This window comes from Hemiscyllium ocellatum, unplaced genomic scaffold, assembly GCF_020745735.1.
Source record: "Hemiscyllium ocellatum isolate sHemOce1 unplaced genomic scaffold, sHemOce1.pat.X.cur. R2, whole genome shotgun sequence".
In the NCBI taxonomy this organism is placed as follows: domain Eukaryota; kingdom Metazoa; phylum Chordata; class Chondrichthyes; order Orectolobiformes; family Hemiscylliidae; genus Hemiscyllium; species Hemiscyllium ocellatum.
Genome location: NW_026867614.1, coordinates 45,770 through 66,586, shown reverse-complemented (window position 1 = coordinate 66,586; position 20,817 = coordinate 45,770). Strand labels below are relative to the sequence as shown.

The window sequence follows — 20,817 nt, the reverse complement described above, 5'->3', positions numbered from 1 at the left end:
CTGCTGACTGTGCATTGCGTCAGCATTTGTTCACTGTCAGGAACACTGAATAGTCTCTGCACAGACAAACACACTCTGCACAGGCTGTATATCCTCAGGAGCGGCACCTCGCTTCTCTTAGGGCTTGGGAAAACAGCTGGCGGTAAGTTCCAGCCCAGAGAGACAGGGAGTGAGTTGGAGGGGAGGCATTGTTCACTCTGTAGGGGGAGAAGGGCAATACTATCCCTATTTGATGGCCTGGCCTCAGGGAAAGGTATTCAGCTGAATAGCCAGCTGGTGACTGAGAGGCTGTGGGAAACTGGCTGGGGTCAGATGCTCTGTCAGCACCGGGGAGGGGAATGGAGTGGGCTCAGAGAACCATCATACTACTCCCCCCACCCCCAGCACCATGCTGTTAGTGAGGGGACAGGAGTGGGGTGGCTGGGAGGAAGGATAGGGTCAATAGCAATGAATTCCCAAAAAACTCCTGTGTCCGCCCTGCGACACAGCCTCCACCCTGAGGCACGCTCTGGCACGCCGACGGTCCAATTGGGTGATGTCTCCTGTCGCTGAATAGCCAAGCAGCTGTCCTTGTTGGAGGCCAGACAGGTGCCTGGAGTTTTAGGGACAGGGATAGGGTTAGGCTCAGGTTCAGGGTCAGGGGTAGGGTTAGAGTAGAGTTAGGGGTAGGGTCAGGGTCAGAGTCAAGGGTAGGATCAGAGTCAGGGGTAGGGTCAGGGTCAGGGTAGGGTTAGGGGTCGGGTCAGGTCAGGTTTAGGGGTAGGGGTAGGGGTAGGGGTAGGGGTAGGGGTTGGGGTAGGGGTAGGGGTAGGGGTAGGGGTAGGGGTAGGGGTAGGGGTAGAGTAGAGTTAGGGGTAGGGTTAGGGTCAGAGTCAAGGGTAGGATCAGAGTCAGTGGGTAGGGTCAGGGGTCAGGTCAGGTTTAGGTTTAGGGGTAGGGGTAGGGTTAGAGTAGAGTTTGGGGTAGGGTTAGGGTCAGAGTCAAGGATAGGATCAGAGTCAGGTGTAGGGTCATGGTCAGGGTTAGGATTAGAGTCATGGTCTTGGATAGGGTTAAGGTCATGGTTAGGGTTAGGGTCAAGGTCAAGGTCAGAGGTAAGTTAAGAGCCAGGGTCAGGGGTAGGGTTAGTGTTAGGGTCAGGGTCAGAGGTATGTTAGTGTCAGGGTTACGGTTAGGGTCAAGGTCAGAGATAAGTTAGTGTCAGAGTCAGGGGGTAGGGTCAGAGTCAGGGGTAGGGCCAGGGGTAGGATTAATGTTAGGGTTGAGGTAGGGTTAGGATCAGGGTCAGGGGTAGGATGAGTGTTAGGTTGAGGTAGGGTCAGGATCAGGTTTGGGTGTAGGGTCAGGGATAGGGTCAGGGGTAGGATGAGTGTTAGGTTGAGATGGGGTCAGGGTCAGAGTTGGGTGTAGGGTCAGGGTCAGGGTCAGGGGTAGGATGAGTGTTAGGGTTGAGTTAGGGTCAGGGTTGGGTATAAGGTCAGGGTCAGGGTCAGGGTCGGGGGTAGGATTAGTGTTAGGGTTGAGGTAGGGTCAGGGTCAGGGTTGGGTGTAGGGTCAGGGTCGGGGATATGGTCAGGATCAGGGTCGGGGGTAGGATGAGTGTTAGGTTGAGGTAGGGTTAGGGTCAGGGTCGGAGATAGGGTCAGGGTCAGGGTCAGGGGTGGGATGAGTGTTAGGTTGAGATGGGGTCAGGGTCAGGGTCAGGGTCAGGGGTGGGGTGAGTGTTAGGTTGAGATGGGGTCAGGGTTGGGTGTAGGGTCAGGGTCGGGGATAGGGTCAGGGTCAGGGTCAGGGGTAGGATGAGTGTTAGGTTGAGGTGGGGTCAGGGTCGGGGATAGGGTCAGGGTCAGGGATAGGATGAGTGTTAGGGTTGAGGTAGGGAGATGGTAGAGGTTACAAGTGGGATTCCCATGTGTTTCTGAACTGAACGTGAAGTCCATTCCTACCCATACAGACAATGCGGTGTTGCCTGTTGCTGTATACACTGGCCAGTTACCACAGTATCGTCTCCTTCAGACTCTGCTCCTTCAATGTCCGATATCTGGGACCTTCCAAAGCTTCCAAACCCAGGGTAATGGACATCATCATCAAGGTATGTAAACTTTCCCCTCTCCCAGCACCCTCACCTTCAGAGAATCTCAGAATCTCAACATGTGCAAGCAGGCCATTCAGCCCATTGAGCCCATACTGCCCCACCAAAAGTCATCCAATGCCCAGACTCACCCCATCCCATTCTATTCCTGTAACGCTGCGTTTCCCAACCCTGCACAGTGCTAAGGGAGTGGGCACTGTCGGAGGGTCAGTGCTGAGGGAGTGCCGCACTGTCGGAGGGCCAGTGCTGAGGGAGTGCCGCACTGTCGGAGGATCAGTGCTGAGGGAGTGGGCACTGTCAGAGGGTCAGTGCTGAGGGAGTGCCGTACTGTCAGAGGGTCAGTGCTGAGGGAGTGCCGCACTGTCAGAGGGTCAGTGCTGAGGGAGAGGGCACTGTCGGAGGGTCAGTGCTGAGGGAGTACCGCAGTGTCAGGGGGTCAGTGCTGAGGGAGTGCCGTACTGTCAGAGGGTCAGTGCTGAGGGAGTGCCGCACTGTCGGAGGGTCAGTGCTGAGGGAGAGGGCACTGTCGGAGGGTCAGTGCTGAGGGAGTACCACAGTGTCAGAGGGTCAGTGCTGAGGGAGTGCCGCAGTGTCAGAGGGTCAGTACTGAGGGAGTGCCGCACTTTCGGAGGGTCAGTGCTGAGGGAGAGGAGCGTTAAACCACAGAATGTTACAGAAGTGAGTGCATCGTCAGTTGCTATAAGGAGCTTTGCAACGTCCTGTGGTTTTGTCAGACTCTGCGGAAATGAAAGCTGCTTTAATTTATCAATGTTGGGTTGGGTTTGGTTTTGGAAGGGGGCTTTCAACAGAGTCAGAGTTTTATAACAGAAAGAGGCCCTTCGGCCCCATTGTGATTGTGCTGATCATTAAGGACCTCTCTTCTCTAACCCCATTCGCAGATCATGGCCCATAGCCTTGTGTTCTGTGATGTTTCATCGCTGTACCACCGTCTCTCTGCCTCTCCCATCCCTTCCAGCAGTGAGTTACACACGCAGACACACACTCACATGCACACACACACATGCATCCACTCACACATGCACACGTGCAGACACACACACACACACACACATCCTCTGGGTGGGAAAAGTGGTTTACCTCAAACTCTCTCTCAGGTTCCCACTCCTGACCTTCAGACTGTGTCCTCTCTGGTCACTGAGCCCCTGATTAAGGAAGGAATGTGGTTTCTTCTCTCCCCTACTCTGCCTGTGCCTCTCAGAGTGTTGTACACCTCCATCAGATCACTCCCCCCTCCCACTGAGCGTCCCTGCTCGGAGGTAAACACCCCCAGTCTTTCCGCTTTCCCATCAGAGTGGAGTTGCTCCACCTCCGGCAGCAATCACCCCCTTCCCTATACATGGAACACTGGCTGCGGCCTAACTACCATTACGTAGTTTCATTAACATCCGTCCAATTGTATTCAGTGCTTTGAACATTAAAGACGAAGATCCCCCAACACGCCTACTCCCCCACCTCGAGCCTCCTATCCTGCTGTCTACACACACCAGGTACCGGCTTGGACTCTATCTCCCTGGGTTCTACGCTCACCAGTTGACCCCCGTTGCCATGTTCATTGCCAGTTTTGGGAGGGTTGCTATAGTGTTCAGGAGTCCACCACTGACGCAGGAGGGCAGTAAGGCTCTCGCCCTCCCCACGTGGTCAGGAACAAACAACCAAAGTTGCTGTCGTACAACCTCCTGCACTGCTGGGCCAGAGCAGCAGTGCCAACATTGCACACAATGAGGTACCAGGAGGGTTCGCAGCAAGGTCTACCTCCTTCCCTGCTTCACACGTCCAGATCTGTCAAGGTGTTAAAGATCAGGGCGCACTGACAGTGCCCATCCTCAGACCCCCTGCTTCCCCAGGGCTGGCCCTGTCACCCATTACAATAACAACCCCCATATGCTTGCATTCCACGTTAGATTATAAGCCGCTGTGATATTTGCCTGATCATGGAGGTTCGCGATACCAAGGGGAAAGTGGTTGAACATCTCATCGAGGAGCTGAACAGGTGAGAGGCTTTCCGAGGTCCCCTGGCCCTGAATGCAGAGGCACCAGTCACCGGCAGAAGGCTGACATCGGGTTTCATTTAGCAGTCCATGTGGCACGTCAGAGTTACGCCCAACTGCAGGGCTTTATTCTCCCACGTCACACCAATTTCTCCATGCTCAGTGAAACTGTTCAGTCATGGTCAAGCATTCCGTCACCTGCTCAGCAAAGACACAGACACGGTCTCACCCTAACCCTATTCCTGAACAACGTTATATCGCAGCCTCACGCTGAACCTAACCCTATTCCTGAACAACGTTATATCGCAGCCTCACACTGACCCTAACCCTATTCCTGAACAATGTTATATCGCAGCCTCACGCTGACCCTAACCCTATTCCTGAACAATGTTATATCGCAGCCTCACACTGACCCTAACCCTATTCCTGAACAATGTTATATCGCAGCCTCACGCTGACCCTAACCCTATTCCTGAACAGTGTTATATCGCAGCCACACACTGACCCGAACGCTATTCCTGAACAATGTTATATCGCAGCCTCACGCTGACCCTAACGCTATTCCTGAACACTGTTATATCACAGCCTCACACTGACCCTAACCCTATTCCTGAACAGTGTTATATCGCAGCCTCACACTGACCCTAACCCTATTCCTGAATAGTGTTATATCGAAGCCTCACACTGACCCTAACCCTATTCCTGAACAGTGTTATATCACAGCCTCACACTGACCCTAACCCTATTCCTGAACAATGTTATATCGCAGCCTCACACTGACCCTAACCCTATTCCTGAACAGTGTTATATCGCCGCCTCACACTGACCCTAACCCTATTCCTGAACAGTGCTATATCGCAGCCTCACGCTGACCCTAACCCTATTCCTGAACAGTGTTATATCGCAGCCTCACGCTGAACCTAACCCTATTCCTGAACGGTGTTATATCGCAGCCTCACGCTGACCCTAACCCTATTCCTGAACAGTGTTATATCGCAGCCTCACACTGACCCTAACCCCATAGCTGAACAGTGTTATATCGCAGCCTCACACTGACCCTAACCCTATTCCTGAACAGTGTTATATCGCAGCCTCACACTGACCCTAACCCTATTCCTGAACAGTGTTATATCGCAGCCTCACAATGACCCTATCCCTATTCCTGAACAGTGTTATATCGCAGCCTCACACTGACCCTAACCCTATTCCTGAACAGTGTTATATCGCAGCCTCACACTGACCCTAACCCTATTCCTGAACAACGTTATATCGCAGCCTCACACTGACACTAACCCCATTCCTGAACAAAGTTATATCGCAGCCTCACACTGACCCTAACCCCATTCCTGAACAGTGTTATATCTCAGCCTCACACTGACCCTAACCCTAGTCCTGAACAACGTTATATCGCAGCCTCACACTGACCCTAAGCCCATTCCTGAACAAAGTTATATCGCAGCATCACACTGACCCTAACCCTACTCCTGAACAGTGTTATATCGCAGCCTCACACTGACCCTAACCCTAATCCTGAACAATGTTATATCACAGCCTCACGCTGACCCTAACCCTATTCCTGAACAGTGTTATATCGCAGCCTCACACAGACCCTAACCCCATTCCTGAACGTCATATCGCAGCATCACACTGACCCTAACCCTACTCCTGAACAGTGTTATATCGCAGCCTCACACTGACCCTAACCCTATTCCTGAACACTGTTATATCACAGCCTCACGCTGACCCTAACCCTATTCCTGAACAGTGTTATATCGCAGCCTCGCACTGACCCTAACCCCATTCCTGAACGTCATATCGCAGCCTCACACTGACCCTAACCCTATTCCTGAACACTGTTATATCGCAGACTCACACTGACCCTAACCCCATTCCTGAACGTCATATCGCAGCCTCACGCTGACCCTAACCCTATTCCTGAACAGTGTTATATCGCAGCCTCACACTGACCCTAACGCTATTCCTGAACAATGTTATATCGCAGCCTCACGCTGACCCTAACCCTATTCCTGAACAATGTTATATCGCAGCCTCGCTGACCCTAACCCTATTCCTGAACAGTGTTATATCGCAGCCTCACACTGACCCTAACCCTATTCCTGAACAGTGTTATATCGCAGCCTCACACTGACCCTAACCCTATTCCTGAACAGTGTTATATCGCCGCCTCACACTGACCCTAACCCTATTCCTGAACAGTGTTATATCGCCGCCTCACACTGACCCTAACCCTATTCCTGAACAGTGTTATATCGCAGCCTCACGCTGACACTAACCCTATTCCTGAACAGTGTTATATCGCAGCCTCAAGCTGACCCTAACCCTATTCCTGAACAGTGTTATATCGCAGCCTCACACTGACCCTAACCCTATTCCTGAACAGTGTTATATCACAGCCTCACACTGACCCTAACCCCATTCCTGAACAGTGTTATATCGCAGCCTCACACTGACCCTATCCCTATTCCTGAACAGTGTTATATCGCAGCCTCACACTGACCCTAACCCTATTCCTGAACAGTGTTATATCACAGCCTCACACTGACCCTAACCCCATTCCTGAACAGTGTTATATCGCAGCCGCACACTGACCCTATCCCTATTCCTGAACAGTGTTATATCGCAGCCTCACACTGACCCTAACCCTATTCCTGAACAGTGTTATATCGCAGCCTCACACTGACCCTAACCCTATTCCTGAACAGTGTTATATCGCAGCCTCACACTGACCCTAACCCTAGTCCTGAACAACGTTATATCGCAGCCTCACACTGACCCTAAACCCATTCCTGAACAAAGTTATATCGCAGCATCACACTGACCCTAACCCTATTCCTGAACAGTGTTATATCGCAGCCTCACACTGACCCTAACCCTATTCCTGAACAATGTTATATCACAGCCTCACGCTGACCCTAACCCCATTCCTGAACGTCATATCGCAGCATCACACTGACCCTAACCCTACTCCTGAACAGTGTTATATCGCAGCCTCACACTGACCCTAACCCTATTCCTGAACACTGTTATATCACAGCCTCACGCTGACCCTAACCCTATTCCTGAACAGTGTTATATCGCAGCCTCACACTGACCCTAACCCCATTCCTGAACGTCATATCGCAGCCTCACACTGACCCTAACCCTATTCCTGAACAATGTTATATCACAGCCTCACACTGACCCTAACCCTATTCCTGAACAACGTTATATCGCAGCCTCACACTGACCCTAACCCTAGTCCTGAACCGTGTTATATCGCAGCCTCACACTGACCCTAACCCTATTCCTGAACAGTGTTATATCGCAGCCTCACACTGACCCTAACCCTATTCCTGAACAACGTTATATCGCAGCCCCACACTGACCCTAACCCTATTCCTGAACAGTGTTATGTCGCAGCCTCACACTGACCCTAACCCTATTCCTGAACGTTATATCGCAGCCTCACACTGACCCTAACCCTATTCCTGAACAATGTTATATCGCCGCCTCACGCTGACCCTAACCCTATTCCTGAACAGTGTTATATCGCAGCCTCACGCTGAAACTAACCCTATTCCTGAACAGTGTTATATCGCAGCCTCACGCTGACTCTAACCCTATTCCTGAACAGTGTTATATCGCAGCCTCACACAGACCCTAACCCCATTCCTGAACGTCATATCGCAGCATCACACTGACCCTAACCCTACTCCTGAACAGTGTTATATCGCAGCCTCACACTGACCCTAACCCTATTCCTGAACACTGTTATATCACAGCCTCATGCTGACCCTAACCATATTCCTGAACATTATTATATCGCAGCCTCACGCTGACCCTAACCCTATTCCTGAACAGTGTTATATCGCAGCTTCACGCCGACCCTAACCCTATTCCTGAACCGTGTTATATCGCAGCCTCACGCTGACCCTAACCCTATTCCTGAACAGTGTTATATCGCAGCCTCACACTGACCCTAACCCCATTCCTGAACGTCATATCGCAGCCTCACACTGAACCTAACCCTATTCCTGAACAGTGTTATATCGCAGCCTCACACTGACCCTAACCCTATTCCTGAACACTGTTATATCGCAGCCTCACACTGACCCTAACCATATTCCTGAACATTATTATATCGCAGCCTCACGCTGACCCTAACCCTATTCCTGAACAGTGTTATATCGCAGCTTCACGCCGATCCTAACCCTATTCCTGAACAGTGTTATATCGCAGCCTCACACTGACCCTAACCCTATTCCTGAACAGTGTTATATCGCAGCCTCACACTGACCCTAACCCTATTCCTGAACAGTGTTATATCGCAGCCTCACGCCGACCCTAACACTATTCCTGAACAGTGTTATATCGCAGCCTCACACTGACCCTAACCCTATTCCTGAACAACGTCATATCTCAGCCTCACACTGACCCTAACCCTATTCCTGAACAGTGTTATATCACAGCCTCACACTGACCCTAACCCTATTCCTGACGTGTTATATCGCAGCCTCACACTTACCCTAACCCTATTCCTGAACCATGTTATATCGCAGCCTCACACTGACCCTAACCCTATTCCTGAACAACGTCATATCTCAGCCTCACGCTGACCCTAACCCCATTCCTGAACCATGTTATATCGCAGCCTCACACTGACCCTAACCCTATTCCTGAACAACGTTATATCGCAGCCTCACACTGACCCTAACCCTATTCCTGAACGACGTTATATCGCAGCCTCACACTGACCCTAACCCTATTCCTGAACAATGTTATATCGCAGCCTCACACTGACCCTAACCCTATTCCTGAACAGTGTTATATCGCAGCCTCACACTGACCCTAACCCTATTCCTGAACAGTGTTATATCGCAGCCTCACACTGACCCTAACCCTATTCCTGAACAGTGTTATATCGCAGCCTCACACTGACCCTAACCCTATTCCTGAACAGTGTTATATCGCAGCCTCACACTGACCCTAACCCTATTCCTGAACAACGTCATATCTCAGCTTCACGCTGACCCTAACCCTATTCCTGAACAACGTCATATCGCAGCCTCACACTGACCCTAACCCTATTCCTGAACAACGTCATATCTCAGCCTCACGCTGACCCTAACCCTATTCCTGAACAATGTTATATCGCAGCCTCACACTGACCCTAACCCTATTCCTGAACACTGTTATATCGCAGCCTCACACTGACCCTAACCCTATTCCTGAACAGTGTTATATCGCAGCCTCACACTGACCCTAACCCTATTCCTGAACCATGTTATATCGCAGCCTCACACTGACCCTAACCCTATTCCTGAACAACGTCATATCTCAGCGTCACGCTGACCCTAACCCTATTCCTGAACAACGTTATATCGCAGCCTCACACTGACCCTAACCCTATTCCTGAACAGTGTTATATCGCAGCCTCACACTGACCCTAACCCTATTCCTGAACAGTGTTATATCGCAGCCTCACACTGACCCTAACCCTATTCCTGAACAACGTTATATCGCAGCCTCACACTGACCCTAACCCTATTCCAGAACAGTGTTATATCGCAGCCTCACGCTGACACTAACCCTATTCCTGAACAATGTTATATCGCAGCCTCACACTGACCCTAACCCTATTCCTGAACACTGTTATATCGCAGCCTCACACTGACCCTAACCCTATTCCTGAACAGTGTTATATCGCAGCCTCACACTGACCCTAACCCTATTCCTGAACAACGTCATATCTCAGCCTCACGCTGACCCTAACCCTATTCCTGAACAACGTCATATCGCAGCCTCACACTGACCCTAACCCTATTCCTGAACGTTATATCGCAGCCTCACACTGACCCTAACCCTATTCCTGAACACTGTTATATCGCAGCCTCACACTGACCCTAACCCTATTCCTGAACCATGTTATATCGCAGCCTCACACTGACCCTAACCCTATTCCTGAACAACGTCATATCTCAGCCTCACGCTGACCCTAACCCTATTCCTGAACAACATTATATCGCAGCCTCACACTGACCCTAACCCTATTCCTGAACATTATATCGCAGCCTCACACTGACCCTAACCCTATTCCTGAACAGTGTTATATCGCAGCCTCACACTGACCCTAACCCTATTCGTGAACAGTGTTATTTCGCAGCCTCACGCTGACCCTAACCCTATTCCTGAACAATGTTATATCGCAGCCTCACACTGACCCTAACCCTATTCCTGAACACTGTTATATCGCAGCCTCACACTGACCCTAACCCTATTCCTGAACAGTGTTATATCGCAGCCTCACACTGACCCTAACCCTATTCCTGAACGTTATATCGCAGCCTCACACTGACCCTAACCCTATTCCTGAACAACATCATATCGCAGCCTCACACTGACCCTAACCCTATTCCTGAACAACGTTATATCGCAGCCTCACACTGACCCTAACCCTATTCCTGAACCGTGTTATATCGCAGCCTCACACTGACCCTAAACCTATTCCTGAACAGTGTTATATCGCAGCCTCACACTGACCCTAACCCTATTCCTGAACAATGTTATATCGCAGCCTCACACTGACCCTAACCCTATTCCTGAACCATGTTATATCACAGCCTCACACTGACCCGAACCCTATTCCTGAACCATGTTATATCGCAGCCTCACACTGACCCTAATCCTATTCCTGAACAACGTTATATCGCAGCATCACACTGACCCTAACCCTATTCCTGAACAACGTCATATCTCAGCCTCACGCTGACCCTAACCCTATTCCTGAACCATGTTATATCACAGCCTCACACTGACCCTAACCCTATTCCTGAACGTTATATCGCAGCCTCACACTGACCTTAACCCTATTCCTGAACAAGGTTATATCGCAGCCTAACACTGACCCTAACCCTATTCCTGAACAGTGTTATATCGAAGCCTCACACTGACCCTAACCCTATTCCTGAACCATGTTATATCGCAGCCTCACACTGACCCTAACCCTATTCCTGAACACTGTTATATCGCAGCCTCACACTGACCCTAACCCTATTCCTGAACAACGTTATATCGCAGCCTCACACTGACCCTAACCCTATTCCTGAACAACGTCATATCTCAGCCTCACGCTGACCCTAACCCTATTCCTGAACAACGTTATATCGCAGCCTCACACTGACCCTAACCCTATTCCTGAACAATGTTATATCGCAGCCTCACACTGACCCTAACCCTATTCCTGAACGTTATATCGCAGCCTCACACTGACCCTAACCCTATTCCTGAACAACGTTATATCGCAGCCTCACACTGACCCTAACCCCATTCCTGAACAACGTCATATCTCAGCCTCACGCTGACCCTAACCCTATTCCTGAACAACGTTATATCGCAGCCTCACACTGACCCTAACCCTATTCCTGAACAATGTTATATCGCAGCCTCACACTGACCCTAACCCTATTCCTGAACAGTGTTATATCGCAGCCTCACACTGACCCTAACCCTATTCCTGAACAACGTCATATCTCAGCTTCACGCTGACCCTAACCCTATTCCTGAACAACGTCATATCGCAGCCTCACACTGACCCTAACCCTATTCCTGAACAACGTCATATCTCAGCCTCACGCTGACCCTAACCCTATTCCTGAACAATGTTATATCGCAGCCTCACACTGACCCTAACCCTATTCCTGAACACTGTTATATCGCAGCCTCACACTGACCCTAACCCTATTCCTGAACAGTGTTATATCGCAGCCTCACACTGACCCTAACCCTATTCCTGAACCATGTTATATCGCAGCCTCACACTGACCCTAACCCTATTCCTGAACAACGTCATATCTCAGCGTCACGCTGACCCTAACCCTATTCCTGAACAACGTTATATCGCAGCCTCACACTGACCCTAACCCTATTCCTGAACAGTGTTATATCGCAGCCTCACACTGACCCTAACCCTATTCCTGAACAGTGTTATATCGCAGCCTCACACTGACCCTAACCCTATTCCTGAACAACGTTATATCGCAGCCTCACACTGACCCTAACCCTATTCCAGAACAGTGTTATATCGCAGCCTCACGCTGACACTAACCCTATTCCTGAACAATGTTATATCGCAGCCTCACACTGACCCTAACCCTATTCCTGAACACTGTTATATCGCAGCCTCACACTGACCCTAACCCTATTCCTGAACAGTGTTATATCGCAGCCTCACACTGACCCTAACCCTATTCCTGAACAACGTCATATCTCAGCCTCACGCTGACCCTAACCCTATTCCTGAACAACGTCATATCGCAGCCTCACACTGACCCTAACCCTATTCCTGAACGTTATATCGCAGCCTCACACTGACCCTAACCCTATTCCTGAACACTGTTATATCGCAGCCTCACACTGACCCTAACCCTATTCCTGAACCATGTTATATCGCAGCCTCACACTGACCCTAACCCTATTCCTGAACAACGTCATATCTCAGCCTCACGCTGACCCTAACCCTATTCCTGAACAACATTATATCGCAGCCTCACACTGACCCTAACCCTATTCCTGAACATTATATCGCAGCCTCACACTGACCCTAACCCTATTCCTGAACAGTGTTATATCGCAGCCTCACACTGACCCTAACCCTATTCGTGAACAGTGTTATTTCGCAGCCTCACGCTGACCCTAACCCTATTCCTGAACAATGTTATATCGCAGCCTCACACTGACCCTAACCCTATTCCTGAACACTGTTATATCGCAGCCTCACACTGACCCTAACCCTATTCCTGAACAGTGTTATATCGCAGCCTCACACTGACCCTAACCCTATTCCTGAACGTTATATCGCAGCCTCACACTGACCCTAACCCTATTCCTGAACAACGTCATATCGCAGCCTCACACTGACCCTAACCCTATTCCTGAACAACGTTATATCGCAGCCTCACACTGACCCTAACCCTATTCCTGAACCGTGTTATATCGCAGCCTCACACTGACCCTAAACCTATTCCTGAACAGTGTTATATCGCAGCCTCACACTGACCCTAACCCTATTCCTGAACAATGTTATATCGCAGCCTCACACTGACCCTAACCCTATTCCTGAACCATGTTATATCACAGCCTCACACTGACCCGAACCCTATTCCTGAACCATGTTATATCGCAGCCTCACACTGACCCTAACCCTATTCCTGAACAACGTTATATCGCAGCATCACACTGACCCTAACCCTATTCCTGAACAACGTCATATCTCAGCCTCACGCTGACCCTAACCCTATTCCTGAACCATGTTATATCACAGCCTCACACTGACCCTAACCCTATTCCTGAACGTTATATCGCAGCCTCACACTGACCTTAACCCTATTCCTGAACAAGGTTATATCGCAGCCTCACACTGACCCTAACCCTATTCCTGAACAGTGTTATATCGAAGCCTCACACTGACCCTAACCCTATTCCTGAACCATGTTATATCGCAGCCTCACACTGACCCTAACCCTATTCCTGAACACTGTTATATCGCAGCCTCACACTGACCCTAACCCTATTCCTGAACAACGTTATATCGCAGCCTCACACTGACCCTAACCCTATTCCTGAACAACGTCATATCTCAGCCTCACGCTGACCCTAACCCTATTCCTGAACAACGTTATATCGCAGCCTCACACTGACCCTAACCCTATTCCTGAACAATGTTATATCGCAGCCTCACACTGACCCTAACCCTATTCCTGAACGTTATATCGCAGCCTCACACTGACCCTAACCCTATTCCTGAACAACGTTATATCGCAGCCTCACACTGACCCTAACCCCATTCCTGAACAACGTCATATCTCAGCCTCACGCTGACCCTAACCCTATTCCTGAACAACGTTATATCGCAGCCTCACACTGACCCTAACCCTATTCCTGAACAATGTTATATCGCAGCCTCACACTGACCCTAACCCTATTCCTGAACAGTGTTATATCGCAGCCTCACACTGACCCTAACCCTATTCCTGAACAACGTCATATCTCAGCCTCACGCTGACCCTAACCCTATTCCTGAACAACGTCATATCGCAGCCTCACACTGACCCTAACCCTATTCCTGAACAACGTCATATCTCAGCCTCACGCTGACCCTAACCCTATTCCTGAACAATGTTATATCGCAGCCTCACACTGACCCTAACCCTATTCCTGAACACTGTTATATCGCAGCCTCACACTGACCCTAACCCTATTCCTGAACAGTGTTATATCGCAGCCTCACACTGACCCTAACCCTATTCCTGAACCATGTTATATCGCAGCCTCACACTGACCCTAACCCTATTCCTGAACAACGTCATATCTCAGCGTCACGCTGACCCTAACCCTATTCCTGAACAACGTTATATCGCAGCCTCACACTGACCCTAACCCTATTCCTGAACAGTGTTATATCGCAGCCTCACACTGACCCTAACCCTATTCCTGAACAGTGTTATATCGCAGCCTCACACTGACCCTAACCCTATTCCTGAACAACGTTATATCGCAGCCTCACACTGACCCTAACCCTATTCCAGAACAGTGTTATATCGCAGCCTCACGCTGACACTAACCCTATTCCTGAACAATGTTATATCGCAGCCTCACACTGACCCTAACCCTATTCCTGAACACTGTTATATCGCAGCCTCACACTGACCCTAACCCTATTCCTGAACAGTGTTATATCGCAGCCTCACACTGACCCTAACCCTATTCCTGAACAACGTCATATCTCAGCCTCACGCTGACCCTAACCCTATTCCTGAACAACGTCATATCGCAGCCTCACACTGACCCTAACCCTATTCCTGAACGTTATATCGCAGCCTCACACTGACCCTAACCCTATTCCTGAACACTGTTATATCGCAGCCTCACACTGACCCTAACCCTATTCCTGAACCATGTTATATCGCAGCCTCACACTGACCCTAACCCTATTCCTGAACAACGTCATATCTCAGCCTCACGCTGACCCTAACCCTATTCCTGAACAACATTATATCGCAGCCTCACACTGACCCTAACCCTATTCCTGAACATTATATCGCAGCCTCACACTGACCCTAACCCTATTCCTGAACAGTGTTATATCGCAGCCTCACACTGACCCTAACCCTATTCCTGAACGTTATATCGCAGCCTCACACTGACCCTAACCCTATTCCTGAACAACGTCATATCGCAGCCTCACACTGACCCTAACCCTATTCCTGAACAACGTTATATCGCAGCCTCACACTGACCCTAACCCTATTCCTGAACCGTGTTATATCGCAGCCTCACACTGACCCTAAACCTATTCCTGAACAGTGTTATATCGCAGCCTCACACTGACCCTAACCCTATTCCTGAACAATGTTATATCGCAGCCTCACACTGACCCTAACCCTATTCCTGAACCATGTTATATCGCAGCCTCACACTGACCCGAACCCTATTCCTGAACCATGTTATATCGCAGCCTCACACTGACCCTAACCCTATTCCTGAACAACGTTATATCGCAGCATCACACTGACCCTAACCCTATTCCTGAACAACGTCATATCTCAGCCTCACGCTGACCCTAACCCTATTCCTGAACCATGTTATATCACAGCCTCACACTGACCCTAACCCTATTCCTGAACGTTATATCGCAGCCTCACACTGACCTTAACCCTATTCCTGAACAAGGTTATATCGCAGCCTAACACTGACCCTAACCCTATTCCTGAACAGTGTTATATCGAAGCCTCACACTGACCCTAACCCTATTCCTGAACCATGTTATATCGCAGCCTCACACTGACCCTAACCCTATTCCTGAACACTGTTATATCGCAGCCTCACACTGACCCTAACCCTATTCCTGAACAACGTTATATCGCAGCCTCACACTGACCCTAACCCTATTCCTGAACAACGTCATATCTCAGCCTCACGCTGACCCTAACCCTATTCCTGAACAACGTTATATCGCAGCCTCACACTGACCCTAACCCTATTCCTGAACAATGTTATATCGCAGCCTCACACTGACCCTAACCCTATTCCTGAACGTTATATCGCAGCCTCACACTGACCCTAACCCTATTCCTGAACAACGTTATATCGCAGCCTCACACTGACCCTAACCCCATTCCTGAACAACGTCATATCTCAGCCTCACGCTGACCCTAACCCTATTCCTGAACAACGTTATATCGCAGCCTCACACTGACCCTAACCCTATTCCTGAACAATGTTATATCGCAGCCTCACACTGACCCTAACCCTATTCCTGAACAACGTTATTTCGCAGCCTCACACTGACCCTAACCCCATTCCTGAACAACGTCATATCTCAGCCTCACGCTGACCCTAACCCTATTCCTGAACAACGTTATATCGCAGCCTCACACTGACCCTAACCCTATTCCTGAGCAATGTTATATCGCAGCCTCACACTGACCCTAACCCTATTCCTGAACCATGTTATATCGCAGCCTCACACTGACCCTAACCCCATTCCTGAACAACGTCATATCTCAGCCTCACGCTGACCCTAACCCTATTCCTGAACAACGTTATATCGCAGCCTCACACTGACCCTAACCCTATTCCTGAACAATGTTATATCGCAGCCTCACACTGACCCTAACCCTATTCCTGAACAACGTTATTTCGCAGCCTCACACTGACCCTAACCCTATTCCTGAACAACGTTATATCGCAGCCTCACACTGACCCTAACCCTATTCCTGAACAATGTTATATCGCAGCCTCACACTGACCCTAACCCTATTCCTGAACCATGTTATATCGCAGCCTCACACTGGCCCTAACCCCATTCCTGAACAACGTCATATCTCAGCCTCACGCTGACCCTAACCCTATTCCTGAACAACGTTATATCGCAGCCTCACACTGACCCTAACCCTATTCCTGAACAATGTTATATCGCAGCCTCACACTGACCCTAACCCTATTCCTGAACAACGTTATTTCGCAGCCTCACACTGACCCTAACCCCATTCCTGAACAACGTCATATCTCAGCCTCACGCTGACCCTAACCCTATTCCTGAACAACGTTATGTCGCAGCCTCACACTGACCCTAACCCTATTCCTGAACACTGTTATATCGCAGCCTCACACTGACCCTAACCCTATTCCTGAACAGTGTTATATCGCAGCCTCACACTGACCCTAACCCTATTCCTGAACGTTATATCGCAGCCTCACACTGACCCTAACCCTATTCCTGAACAACGTCATATCGCAGCCTCACACTGACCCTAACCCTATTCCTGAACAACGTTATATCGCAGCCTCACACTGACCCTAACCCTATTCCTGAACCGTGTTATATCGCAGCCTCACACTGACCCTAACCCTATTCCTGAACAGTGTTATATCGCAGCCTCACACTGACCCTAACCCTATTCCTGAACAATGTTATATCGCAGCCTCACACTGACCCTAACCCTATTCCTGAACCATGTTATATCGCAGCCTCACACTGACCCGAACCCTATTCCTGAACCATGTTATATCGCAGCCTCACACTGACCCTAACCCTATTCCTGAACAACGTTATATCGCAGCATCACACTGACCCTAACCCTATTCCTGAACCATGTTATATCACAGCCTCACACTGACCCGAACCCTATTCCTGAACCATGTTATATCGCAGCCTCACACTGACCCTAACCCTATTCCTGAACAACGTTATATCGCAGCATCACACTGACCCTAACCCTATTCCTGAACAACGTCATATCTCAGCCTCACACTGACCCTAACCCTATTCCTGAACCATGTTATATCACAGCCTCACACTGACCCTAACCCTATTCCTGAACCATGTTATATCGCAGCCTCACACTGACCTTAACCCTATTCCTGAACAAGGTTATATCGCAGCCTCACACTGACCCTAACCCTATTCCTGAACAACGTCATATCTCAGCCTCACGCTGACCCTAACCCTATTCCTGAACAACGTTATATCGCAGCCTCACACTGACCCTAACCCTATTCCTGAACAATGTTATATCGCAGCCTCACACTGACCCTAACCCTATTCCTGAACGTTATATCGCAGCCTCACACTGACCCTAACCCTATTCCTGAACAACGTTATATCGCAGCCTCACACTGACCCTAACCCCATTCCTGAACAACGTCATATCTCAGCCTCACGCTGACCCTAACCCTATTCCTGAACAACGTTATATCGCAGCCTCACACTGACCCTAACCCTATTCCTGAACAATGTTATATCGCAGCCTCACACTGAACCTAACCCTATTCCTGAACAACGTTATTTCGCAGCCTCACACTGACCCTAACCCCATTCCTGAACAACGTCATATCTCAGCCTCACGCTGACCCTAACCCTATTCCTGAACAACGTTATATCGCAGCCTCACACTGAACCTAACCCTATTCCTGAACAACGTTATATCGCAGCCTCACACTGACCCTAACCCTATTCCTGAACAATGTTATATCGCAGCCTCACACTGACCCTAACCCTATTCCTGAACGTTATATCGCAGCCTCACACTGACCCTAACCCTATTCCTGAACAACGTTATATCGCAGCCTCACACTGACCCTAACCCCATTCCTGAACAACGTCATATCTCAGCCTCACGCTGACCCTAACCCTATTCCTGAACAACGTTATATCGCAGCCTCACACTGACCCTAACCCTATTCCTGAACCATGTTATAGCGCAGCCTCACACTGACCCTAACCCATTCCTGAACAACGTCATATCTCAGCCTCACGCTGACCCTAACCCTATTCCTGAACAACGTTATATCGCAGCCTCACACTGACCCTAACCCTATTCCTGAACAACGTTATTTCGCAGCCTCACACTGACCCTAACCCTATTCCTGAACAATGTTATATCGCAGCCTCACACTGACCCTAACCCTATTCCTGAACAACGTTATTTCGCAGCCTCACACTGACCCTAACCCCATTCCTGAACAACGTTATATCGCAGCCTCACACTGACCCTAACCCTATTCCTGAGCAATGTTATATCGCAGCCTCACACTGACCCTAACCCTATTCCTGAACCATGTTATATCGCAGCCCCACACTGACCCTAACCCCATTCCTGAACAACGTCATATCTCAGCCTCACGCTGACCCTAACCCTATTCCTGAACAACGTTATATCGCAGCCTCACACTGACCCTAACCCTATTCCTGAACAATGTTATATCGCAGCCTCACACTGACCCTAACCCTATTCCTGAACAACGTTATTTCGCAGCCTCACACTGACCCTAACCCCATTCCTGAACAACGTCATATCTCAGCCTCACGCTGACCCTAACCCTATTCCTGAACAACGTTATGTCGCAGCCTCACACTGACCCTAACCCTATTCCTGAACGTTATATCGCAGCCTCACACTGACCCTAACCCTATTCCTGAACAATGTTATATCGCCGCCTCACGCTGACCCTAACCCTATTCCTGAACAGTGTTATATCGCAGCCTCACGCTGACCCTAACCCTATTCCTGAACAGTGTTATATCGCAGCCTCACGCTGACTCTAACCCTATTCCTGAACAGTGTTATATCGCAGCCTCACACTGACCCTAACCCTATTCCTGAACACTGTTATATCGCAGCCTCACGCTGACCCTAACCCTATTCCTGAACAGTGTTATATCGCAGCCTCACACAGACCCTAACCCCATTCCTGAACGTCATATCGCAGCATCACACTGACCCTAACCCTACTCCTGAACAGTGTTATATCGCAGCCTCACACTGACCCTAACCCTATTCCTGAACACTGTTATATCACAGCCTCACGCTGACCCTAACCCTATTCCTGAACAGTGTTATATCGCAGCCTCACACTGACCCTAACCCCATTCCTGAACGTCATATCGCAGCCTCACACTGACCCTAACCCTATTCCTGAACAGTGTTATATCGCAGCCTCACACTGACACTAACCCCATTCCTGAACGTCATATCGCAGCCTCACACTGACCCTAACCCTATTCCTGAACAGTGTTATATCGCAGCCTCACACTGACCCTAACCATATTCCTGAACGGAGTTATATCGCAGCCCCACACTGACCCTAACCCTATTCCTGAACACTGTTATATCGCAGCCTCACACTGACCCTAACCCTATTCCTGAACAGTGTTATGTCGCAGCCTCACACTGACCCTAACCCTATTCCTGAACGTTATATCGCAGCCTCACACTGACCCTAACACTATTCCTGAACAATGTTATATTGCCGCCTCACGCTGACCCTAACCCTATTCCTGAACAGTGTTATATCGCAGCCTCACGCTGACCCTAACCCTATTCCTGAACAGTGTTATATCGCAGCCTCACGCTGACTCTAACCCTATTCCTGAACAGTGTTATATCGCAGCCTCACACTGACACTAACCCTATTCCTGAACAATGTTATATCGCAGCCTCACGCTGACCCTAACCCTATTCCTGAACAGTGTTATATCGCAGCCTCACGCCGACCCTAACCCTATTCCTGAACAGTGTTATATCGCAGCCTCACACTGACCCTAACCCTATTCCTGAACAATGTTATATCGCAGCCTCACACTGACCCTAACCCTATTCCTGAACAATGTTATATCGCAGCCTCACACTGACCCTAACCCTATTCCTGAACCATGTT

General features: G+C 49.5%; 1 protein-coding gene across 1 annotated transcript in view; it reads left to right on the top strand.

Moving 5' to 3' along the window:
* LOC132809146 (deoxyribonuclease-1-like) overlaps positions 1–20,817 on the top strand; it is a 94,090-nt gene that overhangs the window by 31,329 nt on the left and 41,944 nt on the right. The window contains exons 2-3 of the mRNA XM_060822518.1: positions 1,955–2,092; positions 4,015–4,103. Of these exons, the coding sequence (XP_060678501.1) occupies positions 1,955–2,092; positions 4,015–4,103 (227 nt within the window). The remainder of the gene's footprint in view (positions 1–1,954; positions 2,093–4,014; positions 4,104–20,817) is intronic.